Below are 17856 nucleotides of genomic sequence, written 5' to 3' on the forward strand. Positions count from 1 at the left end.
GTCACCGTTTGATGTATTTTGCCCTCACTTGACAGTTTGGTACCATGTGAAGTTTATGGGAACAGTTCAGAATAAACCCCATACACACCTGGAGCTGACAGCTGGGCCTTGAACCCGGCATGTTCAGACGTTCGATTTCCTAATCCATGCAGCCACCCCCCTGGATGGGATAGAAGCACAGCCGTGAGGTAAAAATTAAGGCGGGGGCGGTGGTTTGAGGAGAGGGGTTGTCCCTCGAAATGCCACAAAACTTTTTTCTTGCCCTCCCCCGCTCTCACACCCCTTCTGTAAAAACTCGTCTCGACCATCCCTGTTTCTCCCAGAGCCAGCAAGCAGTACACAAGATCAAAGCCTTAATTGAAAAATAATTATAGGCAGTTAATCATTGAAAGAGGAGGTCTAATTGAAGTGAAAACAAGCCCGTGAGTGAGGGCCCGCTAAATTGTCACATAAAGAGGATATTGTGCTGCTGGAGCCTTTAATAAGGATCCTCCTCAGTCCTCATTGTCTCCCAGATTAAAGTGGAGAGAGCTATTAGCGGAGTTAATTGGCTCCCTAATTTAGATCTCACCGCTGAATGCATGACGGATGCGCGGCCGTCAGCCGCTGACGCGGCCACTCCGTCAATCCGCCGCTGCCGACGCCCGATTGGTTAATCACTCCGGCGACCGTTTGAAGTTTCCATCCATCGCGGCAACGCAAAGCCGACGTTATGCCACAGCCCTTTTTTTTTGGGGGGGGGGGGGGGGGGGGGTGTCATCTCTCCAGACAGCGACAGTGATGGAGAAGGGGGAGAGATGTGTATCATGTGGCCAATTAGGGGTACCTGTTTGCACCCTTCCCCATCGTCGAGACGTCCCGGGTGGGTGGGGGCTGTCAAACTCTCGGTTCTGGCCCTGAGACTCCCCCCCCCCTCCCTCTCAGACCAGGTGAGGAGTTGCTCCATCCAAAACTCGGTCTCGGTGCAGTTGGTTCATTGAGAGGTACAAACTGGGACATAAATCAATGCCCGCTCGCACTGGGGGTGGCCATTAGCCAGTCATGTGACTGTTTGTCAGAAGAAGCAGGAAGAGTTTCTGTCACAAGTCGTACAGCATAGAAAACACCAAGCAGCTAAGCCAAAAGAGGCCAGACCCCCAGGGAGACATTACAGATGGGCGTCCTAAAAGTGAAATGACGTGTTCCAGAAGTAGACAGGCCTCGTCTAGACAGACCAATCCTGCAGGCCCAAAAAGGTCATCCTTCGATGGGCCCAAGAGGTCACCCTTTCAGGGGGCACTGACTTGTGAGAATTAGGTTCCTTGTCCAGTACCCAGTTTTATCAGTTTTACAGCTAATAAGATCTACTGCTTCTTCTTGCAATGTATGAAACATTGGAGTGCCCTGAAGTGAGTCAGGCCCCTTCTGTTCTTTTACTTGAAGCAAAGAGGAGTTATGACCAGTTATGTTTCCCCCCCAGTGACCCCCGTGGGAACACAGAGCACATCCCAAATAGCAAGAAGAGTTTGATCCGGATTCAAGCCAAATGTTATTCAGAAATCACCACAGAAACCAGATCTGGCCTGATGTCTTTTTGCACAACAGACCGAAACTGGTCCGGATCCACTTCCTGGATTTGAGAAAGATAAGGGCCGTGTGTTGGCCAGATTCACACTGAATGTTACCACTGCGGCTGGGGCTCGAACCGGTGACCTCCAGCTCACAGGCAGAGAGACTTAGCCCACTGAGCCACTCACTGGATCTGAATTCAACTTTTGAATCTGGTTCAGATACGAACCAGATTTGGTAACATTCAGTGTCGGTCTGGCCCAGATATGGCTCTCGTCTGTTTCTAATCCAGAAAGCAGATTCGGACCATTATTGGTCTGTCGTGTAAAACGACACCAGGCCAGATCCAGTTTACGGATCTGCAGCATTTTCTGAACAACATTTGGCCCGGATCTGGATCAGACCCGTCTTGATTTGTGGGATCACGCACTTTATACAAAAGGTTAGGTGTGCTATTATCTTACATGCTTTCAGAAGAGGGTATGATTCTGGCCCAGAAACCGAATAAAATGGGTAATAAAACATATTACGTTAATTTTTTTTTACTTAGAGTCGTTGGTAATGCATCTTAGACGGTATGGTGTTATTGTTGTGACAGCATTTATTATGTAACGATGCCCTCTAGTGGTGAGTTAAAGACTAGCAAAAAAAACTGATTTTTTATTTGGTAGCTTTCATGTCAGACACAAATAGTGGTTAGTTCTTGTTATTTTGCATTATATTATTAAGCAGCCAAAATATTATCAGGGCTAAATGAATCAAAACAAATTCGAATAAAGACAAAAGACTTTTATATAGCATATATGAGCTGAAAAGTTTCACAATAAAATCTGAGTAGCCGGTGGAAAATAGGACGACAGTAGGCTGTGACTGCTGCCCACGGATGTTTGAAAAAGCTGGTTCCAATGCTCAGACTTGGGACTCTGGGAAGCAAGCAGTCTGGGAAACAAGCAGGTGTGTGAATTTGAACTGGGTGTGGTCTTGGGGTCATCAGTAGGGGGCAGTGTTTGGGGTAGGGGGGTTGAAAAGGAGTGAGGAACCCGAAAAACTGTATGAATCAGCGAGCCCCATTAATGGCCTTTAGCTATGTGCTAACTCCTGGCACCAACACCCCTGTCTCCATTCCACTCAGCCCCAGTGCCTCCACAGAGCAGCCATTCTCAGTACGGAAGCAGGCAAACTGTGGCAGTGCCTCTGTTTGTTTTAAGAGAATATTATCAGAGTATTAATCCATCGGGTAACTGATTAGGCCTCCCTGCGCTGTGGGCTGACGTGACGTAGGTGAAACCACCATCAGCCAATCGTTAGGGGCCTGAATAGATTTTTACTCCCAACCAGCTAGTTCAGAGTAGCGTACATAGACATTTTTTCTTAGGTAGTGTGACCCCCCCCCCCCAGAGCAGGGTGGTGTAGGAGTGGACACCACAGCACTCACAGCTATTTGCTCAAGTCCTCGGTGGGACGTTCGCCGCCCTCCTGCAGGTACCAGGCAGACCGGTCTCCATGCGAGGGACATGGTAAGCGCCCAGAAGAACACGTGACTGACCCGCCCCCTCCCGCCCCCCCTCTGAGTCACCGACGTCAACCCGTCCTGCCAAAACACCCAAACTCAATTCTGGTGTGGGCTTAGAATCCTGGTTTGCCTGACACACAGGAGCTCAACCGTATCGGAGACGCACACCTCAGGGACAATGGCCTCCACCATGATCCAGACCTCCGGCTTCATCCTGGGCCTGCTCGGGGTGATCGCCGTCATCGCCGCCACGGGCATGAACAACTGGAGCAGTCAGGACCGCGAGGGTGACGTGGTCACCTCCGTCTACACCTACAAGGGCTTGTGGCAGACCTGTGTAGTGGAAACCTCGGGTTTCACAGAGTGCCGGGCGTTCTACACCATCCTCGGGCTCCCAGGTGGGTTCTGGGCCAATGCCGCTCGATGCGGGGGGGGGGTAGGGCTCATGTGTGCTGACTTGCCAAATGTGGGGTCACCGCTATTAGGAAACGTGGGTTTTCCTTGGATGATTGAGTGGATGAATCGTAAAATCCTCACAATAAATAACCCCTGTTATATTTGCAGGGGGAGGTGTGTTAAAATACGTTTCACAATCTAGGGAGTCGCCTTAAAAATCTGACTGGATAGCAGTTATTTCAAAATGTGCTTTTATCCTTAATAGGATTCGCACCACGCTGTGAAATCGCGCAGCGATATGACTGGCTGAATAATGTAACATTTCGAGCAGGGATCTTTTTACCGGGGCCGATGTCGCAGGTCACCCTGTTTCCGCGATCTCCTAAATTCTTTAATTCCCCCTGAAGAGGCAATCAGAAAGTATCTGGAATCAGTTACAGGATGTATTCGCATCAGAAAAGGATCCGTGTGGTCCGATATTAGATTGTGTTTAAGGACGCCAGGTTTATCAAACGGGTAATAAAAGTAAGATCACAGAATTTTTATGTTGTAGCAACTGTAGGGATTTTTGACTGAAGATTTGGTGTTTCCAGTATTTGAATTTGTATCAAGTTTCACAGAATATTATGACATATAAAACAACATTACCATCCACCCATCTTCCAAACCGCTTATGCTTTTGGGTCGCGGGGAGTCCGGAGCCTATCCCGGACGCAATGGGCACGAGGCAGGGAACAATCCAGGACGGGGGGCCAGCCCATCGATAAAACGACATTACTTTTACCCTAAATATTTGTAATGTTACAAAATTAAACATTTCACACAGCACAAAGTAAAAGCAAGAATTTTAGTTACTTGCATATTTTAATAAAAATCTCCAAATTATAATTAAGAAAAATGATTGTGATGCCTGGAAAGACAAGAAAAACAACCAATTAAAAATTATGTGAAATATAAAATATTAACATTAAAATATTAAGTGCATAAAACATAAACACACATATGTACATGTATTTAGCAATTATATTATATTCTTAGTTACACATAGAGACACACATACACATATCAATGAAGATAAAGCACCTCTCCTTTATCTCCATTTTAATTAGAAAATATTAAATATGTAACATGTATAATGTGTAACATATATGATATAAGCTTGTGATGGGGCATTCACGTAGTTTCCCGCTTAAACCAGTTTCTGAGCTGCAGTTTTTTACATTAGTACGGCGAAATGTTCAACAGCTTCTCTTATCGTTAGCCTTTGTCTCCTTTTCCCGTCCCCTGAATCCGTATTTAATCTGCGAGCACAAACTTCTCCATTCGAGGTTCGGTGTCATTCCCACGTTTGCTCTCTCTCTCGTGTCAACTTCTCGTTTGCTGTCTAAACGGACGATGTCGCTACATTGCAGATGTACGCATGATGGTTCTTTAAATCTAATTCCTGTTATTTGCCAGTTTCAGGTCAGGTCACAAAAGCCATTGGTCACGAAGTGTAATTTCTGTACGTTAGGTTTTAAAATTCTTTAAATGGTTTTGTGGCGCGACATGAAACAGATCATGATCATTTATTACATCATCAAGCTATGTTGGTCTGCATGAATCTGTCTCTTGCTGGAAACCACAAGACAGAAGGTTGGGCGATGAACAACATCTTTACTGACCACGTCCATTCAAACGGGAACAGAGTGGGGACGTAAAGGGACTGACTGCCAGCGTTAAGGAATCCCCAAAAGAACGCTGCCCCCTTTCGAAAGTCAGCAGGGTCGAGAGGGTTTGAAGAACCACAAGCGGGAGAGACGTGACGAAACCAAACGTCCTCAGCAGGCTGATGTGCTCACAAACCATGAGTTTTGGAGAGTTCATGGTAGGGTCAGTTTGACAAACGTACGACTTAAAGAAGCGGGTATTTCTCTGGGGCGGGTTGCTTCATGAATTTCCCGGCACACATCACAACTGGACGCTGCCCTTTCAAACTCAAGTCAAAGCTGCCTTATCGAAGTATCAGCAAAACCAACCATGTTTACCTTTCAGACTCATATCCATTTTCTCTTTGTCACTGGCCCCTCCTGACAGGTTACACACCAGCTTTCCCAGCCCCTGATGACAAAGCGGTGAAACTAACATGAATGTACTGTAAGCTCTGCTTAGCTCCGGCGCCTGACTCACACCAAGCTGTTGTTGACAAGGCCCTTTAGGCTACTGGGTTATTGTGTGGAATGATATTATTTTAATAGCCAGAAATTGGCATTTCATAATGTTTTATATATAGATATAAATCAGTTTTTCCCACCCCTTTCATTGGGGGCCCACAGACGGTCCACATTTTTGCTTCCCCCAGGCAGGGAAACGCTGGATTGGAAAACACAATATAGACAAAAATATTGGGACACTTGGCCATTACTACATAACCTTTATGACACCCCATTCTAAACCCATAGGCATCAACATGGAGTTGGTCCCCCCCTTTGCAGCTATAACAGCTGCCACTCTTCTGGGGGGGCTTTCCACCAGATTTTGGAGTGTGTCTGTGGGATTCTTTTTCCATTCGTCCAGAAGAGCATTCGTGAGGTCAGACAGTGATGTTGGATGTGAAGGCCTGGCTCACAATCTCAGTTCTTGTTCATCCCAAAGATGTTTGATAGTATTGAGGTCAAGGTGCTGGAACAGAAAAGGACCTTCCTTCCCCAAACTGTCCTCCAAAGTTGTAAACATAAAATTATCCAAAACATCTTGGCATGCTGAAGCATTAATAGCTCCCTTCACTGGGACTAAGGGGCCAAGCCCAACCCCTGACAAACATCCCCACACCATTATCCCTCCTACTCCAAACTTTACAGCTGGCACAGTGCAGTCAGGCAGGTAACGTTCTCCTGGCATCTACCAGTCTATCAGACTGTCAGACAGAGAAGCGTGGTTCCTCACTCCACAGAACACGTTTCCACTGCCCCAGAGTCCAGTGACGGCGTGCTTTACACAACTCTATCCGATACTTGGCATTGTTCTTGGTGACGTGAGGCTTGCATGCAGCCGCTCAGCCACGGACGCCCATTGCTTGAAGGTCCCGGCGCACAGTTTTGAGTTACCAGATCATTGGTGACTTTTGTACACCTTGCCCCTCAGCACTCGGCCACCTCGCTCTGTTACTTTACGTGATCTGCCACTTTGCAGCTGAATTTCTGTTGTTACTAAATGCTTCCACTTTGCTTTAATACCACTTACAGTTGACCATGGAATGAAACACCAGTATTCAGTAGAATCCCAATACTTTTGTCCAAATTGTGTATATGTTATGCATATTTACTTCTCTGAAGCAGCTCCTCCTCTGCATATACAAAAAAAATAATTTCTTTTCCATTTACGCAACAAAACCCTAACTTCTGCATGTCAGTTTTCTGAATTTAGCTGTAGTTAATAATCATGTTGCCGCATAAAGTACTAACAGGACATGAAACAGGTAACAATGACCGATTCTCGAAACCGGGGCAACACTCAGGAGCAAACACAAGATAAGCTGTGTTAGCTCATGAGTTAGCGATAAGTAATGTAGCGTTGGCCTCCATTTCAAGAGTGCATCACCGCGGCGCAACTGGGGAGGCCACAGTCTCTGTCAGACCACGAGGCAAAATGGCCGCCACCATGATCCAGTTAATTGGGTTCATGTTTTCGACTCTGGGGCTATTTTTGATCTGCGCTGCCTGCGCTCTGGACATGTGGCGAGTACAGGACCGTTCCTTCACGCTGGTGACCAGTGTGTACACCTTCTCTGGACTGTGGCAATCGTGTGTGGGGTCCGCCTACGGGTCCACTCAATGCCGGCCATTCTACACCATCCTTGGGCTGCCAGGTAAGGGGGAGGTCGAACCCACACTTACCGGTACTTAGCAAACGGGGTAAAACATGCTAATTCAGGCCAAATTAATCAGGGCCGATGGAGCAGACGACCTGAGCATACTTACAATTCATGACTGGATTATATATATGATATTACTCATTTTCCATGTTTTGTTACTTAGTGTTGATTAATTATATAAATATGACTATGATTTAAGCTGTAATACTTTTATTCAACATGTGGATCTCAAGAAGTCTGTTTATCTAACTGGTGAATTTCTATGTCGCAAACCAAATCTACAATAATGTTGATGCTAAATGCAATACATCAGCATGTGTTTTCCAGTATTTTAAGTACGTGACCGGCCAGAATGGTCTGTGAATGTGCACATGAGGGACGGGCTCGATGTTTTTTCGAGTGATCATTTAGAAGCAAAATAATTATTTTTGTTGAAATCAAATTGAAGCAAAGCATACGGTATATTTCCGATTTTAATATTTATGCTGTTGTTCAATAAAAATAAACATACTTTAATACTAAGTGTAATGTATGTAATGTATAGCATATATCAGGTATATTTCTGTACTAATATATACATTATGCTATTAATAATGCTTTTATTATTTATTTACATGCATTATTACTATAGTGAATACATTATATATATATATATATATATATATATATATATATATATATATATATATATAATGTATTTAATGTTTTGCATCGTTATCTCATGGTACCTTGAGCGGCCATTGAAAAGCAAACAATGGCTTGGCTTTGTCCCCCCCGACGGCAGGTACCTTCCAGGCGGTAAGGGCCTTGATGATCGTGGGCATCGTCCTGGGTGCCATTGGCGTCCTCATCTCTATCTGCTCCCTGAAGTGCATCCGCATGGGCACCATGGAGGACGGCGTCAAGGCCAACATGACCCTCACGGCGGGCATCATGTTCATCGTCGCCGGTGCGCCCGCCTCTGACTTCATAACGCAGCCATTCGATAATGACACCAGTACTATACTGTAAATATAGTGCAGTGTACTTCAGAACATTTAAATGTGCATTATACTTGTTAAAATGTTATCTTAATATTTTAGATATATATCGTATGTTAGAGACGTTAATACACTCCTCATATTTACACCTTCTGCTACATCCAGTCTCACTGCGTTAACATTTTTGCTATTTACCAGCAATATTGGAGCAAAGAAAAAGATTACTAGATTTTTCATGCATGTTTCCTAGATGTACACTATACAAAACTGTGCGAGGCAATTTCCTAGCTTGCCTGTGATTCATATCTCTGTGGTGTGTGTGTGTGTGTCGGGCTGGTTCACTGCAAACACAGGCAGAGCCACAGCGCTCTCCATACAGGTTGTGAGGTCAAAGTATGGTGTGTAGCCGAACGGCTGGCATCCTGTAATTTTGTACCAATCAGGCTTAAATAAGCCACGTGAGAGTATTCCTATAAAACAAACAATGGACCTTCTGTGTTCTAACAGTATCTATTGGCAAATACATGAATTTGATTCGGTATGAAGGCAGCCATGACTCCTTTTAATAAGCCAAAGCTTTTCCCCTCAGGGATCTGTGGGATCAGCGGGGCCTCGGTCTACGCCAACCAGATAGTGAGCAGCTTCATGATGTCCACGTACAACCCCCAGATGGGCGGAATGGGAGGAATGGGAGGAATGGAAGGGATGGGCATGGGAGGAAACCTCGCCCCCAGGTGAGCGGCTTATGCTCCCTGCACACACAAGCTTGACACCGGAAACACGCCCGTCTGACCCGGTCCTGGTTTCCTTTAGGTACACCTTTGGGCCCGCCCTTTTTGTAGCCTGGGTGGGAGGGGCTGTGCTGCTGCTCGGCGGCGTTCTGAAGTGCCTGGCATTTAAAGGGTTAATGCCAGAAAAGTCACGGTACGTTTGCAACGTCTTCCCATTTCACAAGTTATGTGAATAAGCTGTAATGCCGCAGAATATGCCAGACGTGGTACTGTCGAATCTGATATTTGATAATAGCTGCTATGAATCAAATTGTAAGAATTCTTTGAACTACTTGAGATTTGCGATTTTCCGTATTCTCCTGTAGCTATAATGCTGTAGCGTACAAGGCCCCGCCCCAGAACCAGCGCGTGTACGAGGACTCCAGGGCTGAAGATGACAGGCGGGAAAAGCATTTCGTTTAAGCACTGAAGTTTGAATTGATTGATTTTTTTCTTATTAGCATTTTTCTCGTCAAATCAATATATTAGTGGTTACAAAGTAGTGTTTTGCTGTCAAAATGCTGTCACAGATATAGCATCCTACATTATATATGAGCATTTTTATATGAGTACTTATTTGTTTGGTCGAATTTTATTTTATCATTTCACTGTATTTGCCATATTAACAGTAAGACTGTATATAAGCTGGTTTTACAAAAATGTATGTTTTCATCTATTGCCTATTTGTAATGAATTATGAATATTTTAACAAACTCTGTAATGAATTTGCAGCCAGCTAAAGAATTACTTCATTACTTATAACTGAAATCCGATAAAGAACTACCGGATTTAATTTATAATTCAATTTTAATAAAATATGCAGTTACGGTGGTTTGCCTTCTTATGGCTGTATGAATAACTGGGACTAAAATAACCCACTAAGTAAATGAAGCTGTCTTACAAACCTTGAGAGTGAGGTGACAGAGTCATGTACTGACGAAGGAAAGTAAATTTACGTATCACTGTCATCTTTCAACTGGGAAACTAATGGACCCTGTTACTTCTTTACTTAAATGAGAAAAAAACAGCTTCCATTATATACATTCACTGAGATACTAATTCTCTTTTATGATGAGTCTCACTAACACTGTCAGGGTCTTACTCTGACTCTCTGACGCTTTACATTCTCTCACTCTGACTCGCTGCCGCTTTTGCACTCTCAGGCTCCCACTCTGACTCGCTGACGCTTTCGCACTCTCGGGGTCTTACTCTGACTCTCTGAGGCTTTACATTCTCTCACTCTGACTCGCTGCCGCTTTTGCACTCTCAGGCTCCCACTCTGACTCTGACGCTTTCACACTCTCAGGCTCCCACTCTGACTCTCTGACGCTTTCGCACTCTCGGGGTCTTACTCTGACTCTCTGATGCTTTCGCACTCTCGGGGTCTTACTCTGACTCTCTGACGCTTTCGCACTCTCGGGGTCTTACTCTGACTCTCTGACGCTTTACATTCTCTCACTCTGACTCTCTGACGCTTTCGCACTCTCAGGGTCTTACTCTGACTCGCTGCCGCTTTCGCACTCTCAGGCTCCCACTCTGACTCTCTGACGCTTCCGCAGCAACAAGCAATAAAGCAAAACAATGAGTAGCTTTCTTATCGCCTCCATATCGCTCCGGCTTAACCGCTCGAATATGCGTCTTATAATTACGATTTCACTCCTACAAGCATTTATCCGTCCGAAATCCGTTCGGTCGAAACCGAATCAGTTTCACCAATTAGAAATTATGTAAATTGGATTAACCCAGCAAACAAGGAACAGACAGAGGACGTCCGCTTGGGCGACGGGCGCAATCCGTTCCAGACCCCAAAACGATCTGAACCTATATAATTTAGTGATCAGTTGTCATTGTTGATACACAATAACGAAATATGTCCTCTGCATTTAACCCACATGCGACATTGCAGGGGACAGCTAATTCAGCGCCCGGGGAGGTACCTTGCTCAGGGTACTTCAATGGTTCCTTGCTGTCGGGGATTCGAACCTACAATGTTTTGATTACAAGTGCGCGTCCCTAACCATTAAACCACCACTACCCATATGAATATACATATAATGCTAAGCCAATAAACAAAAAGGTTTAAACCCCTAAATACATGAAATAATAGGAAAAATAACCGCACTTTCCCTGTACTATGGGGAGCTATTGGCATAAAAAAATACTTCCTTTTTAGGTTCTGTCGTAGTTCTCACAACTTTCTTTTGGTTTACTTCTATCGCTAACCTTCTTAGGACCCACTGTGGCTTATTTAAAAACAAAATAAGAGCAGCCAAAATACGAGAATACGAGTATTTACAATACGATTCGGCGAAGATGCATGTTCACTAAGCGAGCACTAGAGGCGGTCTGATTCACACGCACGAGTCTCTCCTTCGTGCATAAAAAGGCGCGCGAGTTTTAGCGCGAAAGGATCGATTAATGTTTGGTTACGTTAGACAACCAAAGGGTTTTTTTTTCAACGAACAATATGGTCGAGAACGGAATTGTACGAACTGTGAGACGTTCGAGAACCGAGCTTCGACTGTAATATTGTTCAGATGACACTGCTGTTGTACAACCCTGCCCGCTTATTGGCTGTCAGTAAATCGGAGTGAAAGTGAAAGCAAAATCTGTCGGTGATCGGAAGCCATCACTGTGCTGAGTGTCCCTCGGAAGAAATGGCGGCCAGGTCCTGTGTGCTGGAAGTGGAGCTCACCTGTCCTGTGTGCTACGAAATCTACAGGGATCCTGTGGTCCTGAAGTGCAGCCACAGCTTCTGTAAAGTCTGTCTTCAGCTGTCCTGGGGAGATAAGGACTCTCGGGAATGTCCAGTTTGCAGGAGAAGGTCTCCAAGGGATCCTTCCTGCAACCTAGTCCTGAAGAATACATGTGAGGCTTTCTTACAGGACAGAGCTCAGAGATCTGCAGCAGCTTCTGGCGGTCACTGCCATCTGCACAATGAGAAACTCAAGCTCTTCTGTCTGGACGATCAGACACCTGTGTGCGTCGTCTGTCAGACCTCAGCGAAACATGAAAATCACAAACTGCGACCCATACAGGAAGCAGCAGAAAAACACAAGGTTTGAGCAACATGTCTTTTTTCTTGTTTTTCAGTTCTAAAATACTGCAAAAACCATGAGTAATTGGTCAAAAATATTTGTATGTACCCTGATAGAGATGGTATCCTCATTTTATTATTTTATGTTTAGAATTATTCAAACCATCTACAAAAGAACCAATTCTCCTAATACTAAGTAGTTAATATGCCTTATATCTGTGAATATGTCAGATTGTACTATAAAAACTAGTTAACCTTTTATTAATATTACAATGTCTTTAGAATTTTATCTCTCAGGAGTTAAAGATACCAGATATTTATTTGCCATTTGTGCATAAAACCAATATTCCAGGCACATAGGATTTCTTGTGCAGAGTCAAGTTAGTAGAACTCTTATTTACAAAAAAAATACAAATACTAAATACAAGTAAATACAAGTACTAATCAAGAAAGAACTATGAAAGAAATTTTAAATGCAATAAGTACTGCAAATTATTGCATAGCTGCATAAATGGCTGATGTTGCACAGTTATAATGTTGCACATTTAAAATATTGCACATTTTATCCTGTTGCACAGTTAGGATATTGCACATTCATCCTATTTCACAGATAATGATTTTAATTGCACATGACTGGTGAAGTGAGGTAGCGTAAGGTTATTATTTTATATGTTCATTTGTTTTGTTTTGCCATCAGTCTGACTGTGGCAGGGAAGAAGCTATTTTAAAACCTTGTTCTGTGAGTGGTGATGCTGTGCGCTCTGCTGTGTCTCAGATTGTACGTACAGGTTTTGTGTCTGAGCAGAGAGTGAGCTGGATGGAGTGAGTCCCTGATAATTCCTTCTGCTGTTCTCCGACAGCACTGTGCGCACATAGAGTCCATGGAAGGGACCAGACAGTGATGTCTGCGGTGAGGATGCTCCCTGTCAGTCCTTTGTAGGCCTGAGTGAGAGGGTGATGGTTCAGGCCGGCTTTCCTGAGCAGCCTAATGAAATAAAGCCTTTGCTGGGCTTTCTTCCACTGTGGCTGTGGTGTTAAGAGTCCAGCTCAGGTTTGATGTAACCTGCAGTCCCTGGAATCTCGATCAGCTTGCCCGGGCGGATGGTGTTGAAAGCAGAGCTGTAGTCCAGGAAGAGCATCCTGATATACGTTCTGCTACATTCCAGGTGTTGCAGAGTGTGGTGTTGGGCTATTGCTATTGCATCATCCACTGAGCGATTAGGGCGGTAGGCAAACTGGAGGGGGTCGATGGCATCTGGGACCATGTGGTTGATGTGGGTGAGAACCAGGTTTTCTAAACGCTTAAGGACAACTGGTGTGAGTGCCACTGGTCTGAAGTCATTTAGGGTGGGTGTGTCCGGTCTTTTGGGGACTGGTATGACGGTGGAGGATTTAAAAATACCGGGGAACTACTGCCTGGGATAGTGAAGATATCAGCATACACACCAGCTAGCTGTTTCCCACAGGCCTTCAGAAGTCGGAGAGGGACTCCATCGGGTCCCACAGCCTTGTTGGGGTTCACTTTTTCCAGTGCTTTCAGGACTTGTGTGTGTGTCACCTGGAGGACAGTGTCAGTGGGGTAACAGGGGCCTTTGAGGGTGTGTCTGTGTTCAACCTGTCGAATCTGGCATAAAAAGTGTTAATGCTGTCTGGAAGGGTGGCGTCTTGGGGGTCAGTGATTGTCCCCTAGATTATATCTGTTATTTTTGCATTTATTGATATTATGCATGATTCTTTCCATCACGATATTCCTGCATAACGGCATTTAGCAGAAATATATTCCTGTTATAACTTATATTAATCCATTGGTAATAACTGAGCCTGTTGGTAATTCCTGTATAACACCTTACATTAGTATCAGTCAGGTAAAGCTCAGCTCTGCTGTCTCATTCATCCAGGAGGATCTTAAGTCTGCACTGAAACCTCTGCAGGAGAAGCTGGAAGCTTGGAATAAAGTACAACAGACCTGGAACAAAACAGCAGAACACATCAGGGTACAGAACTACCTACATTATAGAGTGTAAGAAGAGCAGTGACATCACTGGACAGGCTGCCCTGTAACAGCACTGAGGAAACTCACTTTCATTTCAGACTCAAGCTTGGTACACAGAGAGACTGATAAAGGGGGAGTTTGAGAAACTTCACCAGTTCCTAAAGGATGAAGAGGCGGCCAGGATATTTGCACTGAGGGAGGAAGAGGAGCAGAAAAGCAACATGATGAAGGAGAAGATTGAGAAGCTCACAAAAAATATATCATCCCTCTCAGAAACCATCAGAGCTTTAGAACAGGAGCTGGGAGCTGAAGGCGTCTCATTCCTACTGGTGAGGATGGAGAGCAGCTGGATTCAGTTAGTTAAAATATAAATTAAATTATAAATAAAATTTAAATGTAAATTATAATATTTATGACATGATTTTTCTTTATTTTGTTTCAGAAATATAAGGAAACACAGAGAAGGTAAGGAAACATCCCTTTTTGTCTTTTACTGGTTTGGAGTCAGTGATTCTGAATTGCAGTAAAATGGGAGTCAGTGTGAGATCCCCACGGAGTCACCTGTACATCATGTGATCAGTATTAACAGGGAGCTCAGAATGCTTCTTGCTGCTGGAGCTGAGATCTGGATGGGCAGTGATATTTACAGAAAATCCTCTACATATGAACCTTCAGGATGTGAACATGCATGTCCGATAATTGCATCCCCAGTAGAACATTTTTTTCTTTAATCTGACTTTTAGCCAACTTAAAAAAAAATAATAAACCTACATATTCCTGAAACAGTAACGTAGGCTTGCTGGCTAGCAGTTAGCGAGATCAGCTGACTGAAATCTAAGGAAAGAGAGAACTGGTTCTTAAAATACACCCGAAATCAACAACAAAGGTACAAGTATTAACTTTAAGAAGGAAACATTATGTGAATGTTTTTGAGAGTTGAGGAGAGAGGTAGACTAGGTGTGCATATGTAGCGTGGGCTAGGTGTGCGCGTGTAGCGTGGGCTAGGTGTGCATATGAAGCGTGGGCTAGGTGTGCATATGTAGCGTGGCCTAGGTGTGCATATGTAGCGTGGCCTAGGTGTGCATATGTAGCGTGGCCTAGGTGTGCGCGTGTAGCGTGGCCTAGGTGTGCGCGTGTAGCGTGGCCTAGGTGTGCATATGTAGCGTGGCCTAGGTGTGCATATGTAGCGTGGGCTAGGTGTGCATATATAGCGTGGCCTAGGTGTGCATATGTAGCGTGGGCTAGCTAGATAATGATAAACAGAGAACACCGTAGAATTAAAAAAATATTTCTTAGTAGTTTTTCGTTAAAATGCACCACAAATCTATAACAAAAATACAAGTCTTAACTTATAAAAGCACTTTCTTATGTTCAAATAGCTGTACATGTACATGTTGTCGATAAGAGCTGGGCGTTGGAGCGCCCTCAGCTGGATACCTAGGGTAACTTTGTTGGACTTGTGAAGTTAAGGACTTGAGAACCTGCTGTACATTGCTAGTGTCTGTTAGCTTCTCTGGTCATGAACTCACAGGAGCATCATCACTGAAGGCTGAACATTGTTACAGAGCCCAGGGCCCAGTGCGGGATCCAGAGGAGGTCTCAGGAGCCCTGATTAATGTGGCCAAACACCTGGGCAACCTGAGCTACAGGGTGTGGGAGAAGATGCTGGAGAAGAAAGTGACTAAATACAGTGAGTAGAAGACGTCAGAATGGAGCAGCTCCATAATCTATCTGTGCAGAGGGAGTTGTTTGAATTCTAATGATTCTCTCTGATTCCATTCAGCTCCTGTGATTCTGGACCCAAACACAGCAGATGTCCGTCTGACACTGTCTGAAGATCTGATCGCTGTTACATGGAGTAATGAGATGCAAGGTTACCCTAATAACTCAGAGAGGTTTACATTGGGCGGTGTGCTGGGATCTGAGGGATTCAGCTCAGGGAAACACTGCTGGGATGTAGATGTGGGGGATGGAATTACCTGGAGGCTGGGTGTAGTTAGAGAGTCCATCAACAGGAAAAGGGTTTACCCTCTGGTGCCACAAGGGGGTGCATGGTGTATAGAGCTTCGTAATAGTAAATACACAGCAATGACCTCACCACCAGTCCCTCTGTCTGTGGGGAGGAAACCCCAGATGATCAGAGTGCAGCTGGACTGGGATGGGGGAGAGCTGTCATTCTCTGATCCCAGTGATAACACTCCTCTCTACACTTTCAAGTACACTTTCACTGAGAGGCTGTTTCCATTCTTTGGTACCGGGGATTACAGGGTTCCTCTCAAAATGTGCCCAGTAAATGTTTCCATTTCCATCTGAGCACTAAAATTATAATGACAATTATTGTGTGTTACATTGAAAATCATATTTCATTTTTTTTTACAAAAAGCAGATTCATATTTTTTATAATTCATGTTTTAGTGGAAATAAACTGCTTTTTCATAGTGGAGCTAGACTGGGGGTGTCATATATCTCCCTGCTAATTTTCCATGGCCTCTGTGGAAGGAAAATTGCAGTAGGGCAGGGGGAGGTGCATAGTGGGATTGTTGTCAGTGTCTTGGGCAAGAAGAATGTGTATGTGTGTGATCCTGAAGTGGGAGCTGAAACTGCCTGTTTGTGAACATAATTGGACCCCCCCCTGCTGAAAGAGTGGGACGTACTAGGCTAGGCTGCTCAATTCTGCCGAGGGAGATAATGGGAAAGCAGTCAGAAATATCCAGAGGAGACAAACAGGCATATCTTCTCATGCATTAGCTATATATCTGTTTCAAGCACCCTATGGCCTAATGAATGTGCTGTAATTAAATAAATGAATGGACCAAATATATGGTGAGACGTGGGGGGGGGGTTTGATTTGCTTGATTGCATAGTGTTGTTTAACATGGGGACATGTATGGGGTTAGCAAGGGTGGGGCGGCCCTGGTGGTGACTGGTGATGGGCCTGAAGGAACATAAGGAGATGCAGAGGTGCACATGATCATCACCTGTGAGGTCATCACGCACTCCGCAGGCAGACAGGAGTCCCTGGTTCAGACCAATGGGGCTGCAGATTGGAATTGCGGAAATGTATAAAATCGGAGTATTTTCCGTGGTCGGGGGTTCGCTTTCCTGGAATGGTGAAACTCTGTTTCTTTGCTGTTACTGTAACTCCGGGGGGGGGGGGGGGGGGGGGCCTTAATAAAAGACATTTTTATCTTACTCAAGTGTCTCAGGTAAAATTGTGTCATGTCTGGGGCTGAGCAGAATTTAGAGAAAGGAGTAGCAGTCGATACTAAAGCAGACAGGACATCCTCATGTCTTAAAACGGTAACACAACTCTTCTGTTGGCTACTGGACCATTGCTCGACCCTTTATGAATGACAGCGCGCGAAGATGCGCTCCGCACTGCAGCAGCGCCCCCGCCTGGAGCCGAATGCCCAGCACGGGGGTCACCTATCGTAATATTCTCTTACACAGAATAAACAGTAATACCGCATCGGCTGCTTGCTTGTTTCTCTTATTATACATGCAATTTATTTACATAAATACGGACAATGTTATGTAGGGGGAAAACTCACCTTTACCTGCGATGACGTCAAAGTCCCCTCACCGGTTAACAAAATGGAATTGAAATTCCCTTTGGAATTGTGGTCTCAAAGCATCGAGTACACATCCTGTGTACATCTCCTGTGTGTTCCATCATAAAGCTGGTCACAATATCCCATATTTCCATAAAATTTCAGGATCCTGCTAGTAAAATAAGTGTATTTATAAATCCTGGCCAACCAAAGTC

At 44.6% G+C, this 17856-nt stretch overlaps 2 protein-coding genes across 2 annotated transcripts; both read left to right on the forward strand.

Moving 5' to 3' along the window:
* Positions 1 to 3239: 3239 nt before the first annotated feature.
* On the forward strand, positions 3240 to 9954 carry cldn18 (claudin 18). The gene is made up of 5 exons (XM_048988712.1): positions 3240 to 3459; positions 8095 to 8259; positions 8880 to 9024; positions 9104 to 9214; positions 9387 to 9954. Exons 1-5 carry the CDS (start codon positions 3240 to 3242, stop codon positions 9481 to 9483), a joined length of 738 nt encoding a protein of 245 aa, XP_048844669.1. The 3' UTR covers positions 9484 to 9954.
* Positions 9955 to 11495: 1541 nt separating this feature from the next.
* On the forward strand, positions 11496 to 17242 carry LOC125716429 (zinc-binding protein A33-like). Its single transcript, XM_048988710.1, has 6 exons — positions 11496 to 12119; positions 13996 to 14091; positions 14189 to 14419; positions 14533 to 14555; positions 15656 to 15780; positions 15874 to 17242. The coding sequence occupies exons 1-6, from the start codon at positions 11718 to 11720 to the stop codon at positions 16401 to 16403; spliced, it is 1407 nt and encodes a 468-aa protein (XP_048844667.1). The 5' UTR covers positions 11496 to 11717; the 3' UTR covers positions 16404 to 17242.
* Positions 17243 to 17856: the final 614 nt, after the last annotated feature.

This window comes from Brienomyrus brachyistius, chromosome 21 (assembly GCF_023856365.1).
Source record: "Brienomyrus brachyistius isolate T26 chromosome 21, BBRACH_0.4, whole genome shotgun sequence".
NCBI classification, from domain to species: Eukaryota; Metazoa; Chordata; class Actinopteri; order Osteoglossiformes; family Mormyridae; genus Brienomyrus; species Brienomyrus brachyistius.

Bases quoted from the DNA above. Each gene is read 5' to 3' on its own strand.
- cldn18 (XM_048988712.1), top strand. From the start codon at position 3,240: ATGGCCTCCACCATGATCCAGACCTCCGGCTTCATCCTGGGCCTGCTC. The intron at 8,260-8,879 runs GTGCGCCCGCCT...TTTTCCCCTCAG, and splicing joins CATCATGTTCATCGTCGCCG to GGATCTGTGGGATCAGCGGG. The intron at 9,025-9,103 runs GTGAGCGGCTTA...GGTTTCCTTTAG, and splicing joins GGAGGAAACCTCGCCCCCAG to GTACACCTTTGGGCCCGCCC.
- LOC125716429 (XM_048988710.1), top strand. From the start codon at position 11,718: ATGGCGGCCAGGTCCTGTGTGCTGGAAGTGGAGCTCACCTGTCCTGTG. The intron at 12,120-13,995 runs GTTTGAGCAACA...TCATTCATCCAG, and splicing joins AAGCAGCAGAAAAACACAAG to GAGGATCTTAAGTCTGCACT. The intron at 15,781-15,873 runs GTGAGTAGAAGA...GATTCCATTCAG, and splicing joins GAAGAAAGTGACTAAATACA to CTCCTGTGATTCTGGACCCA.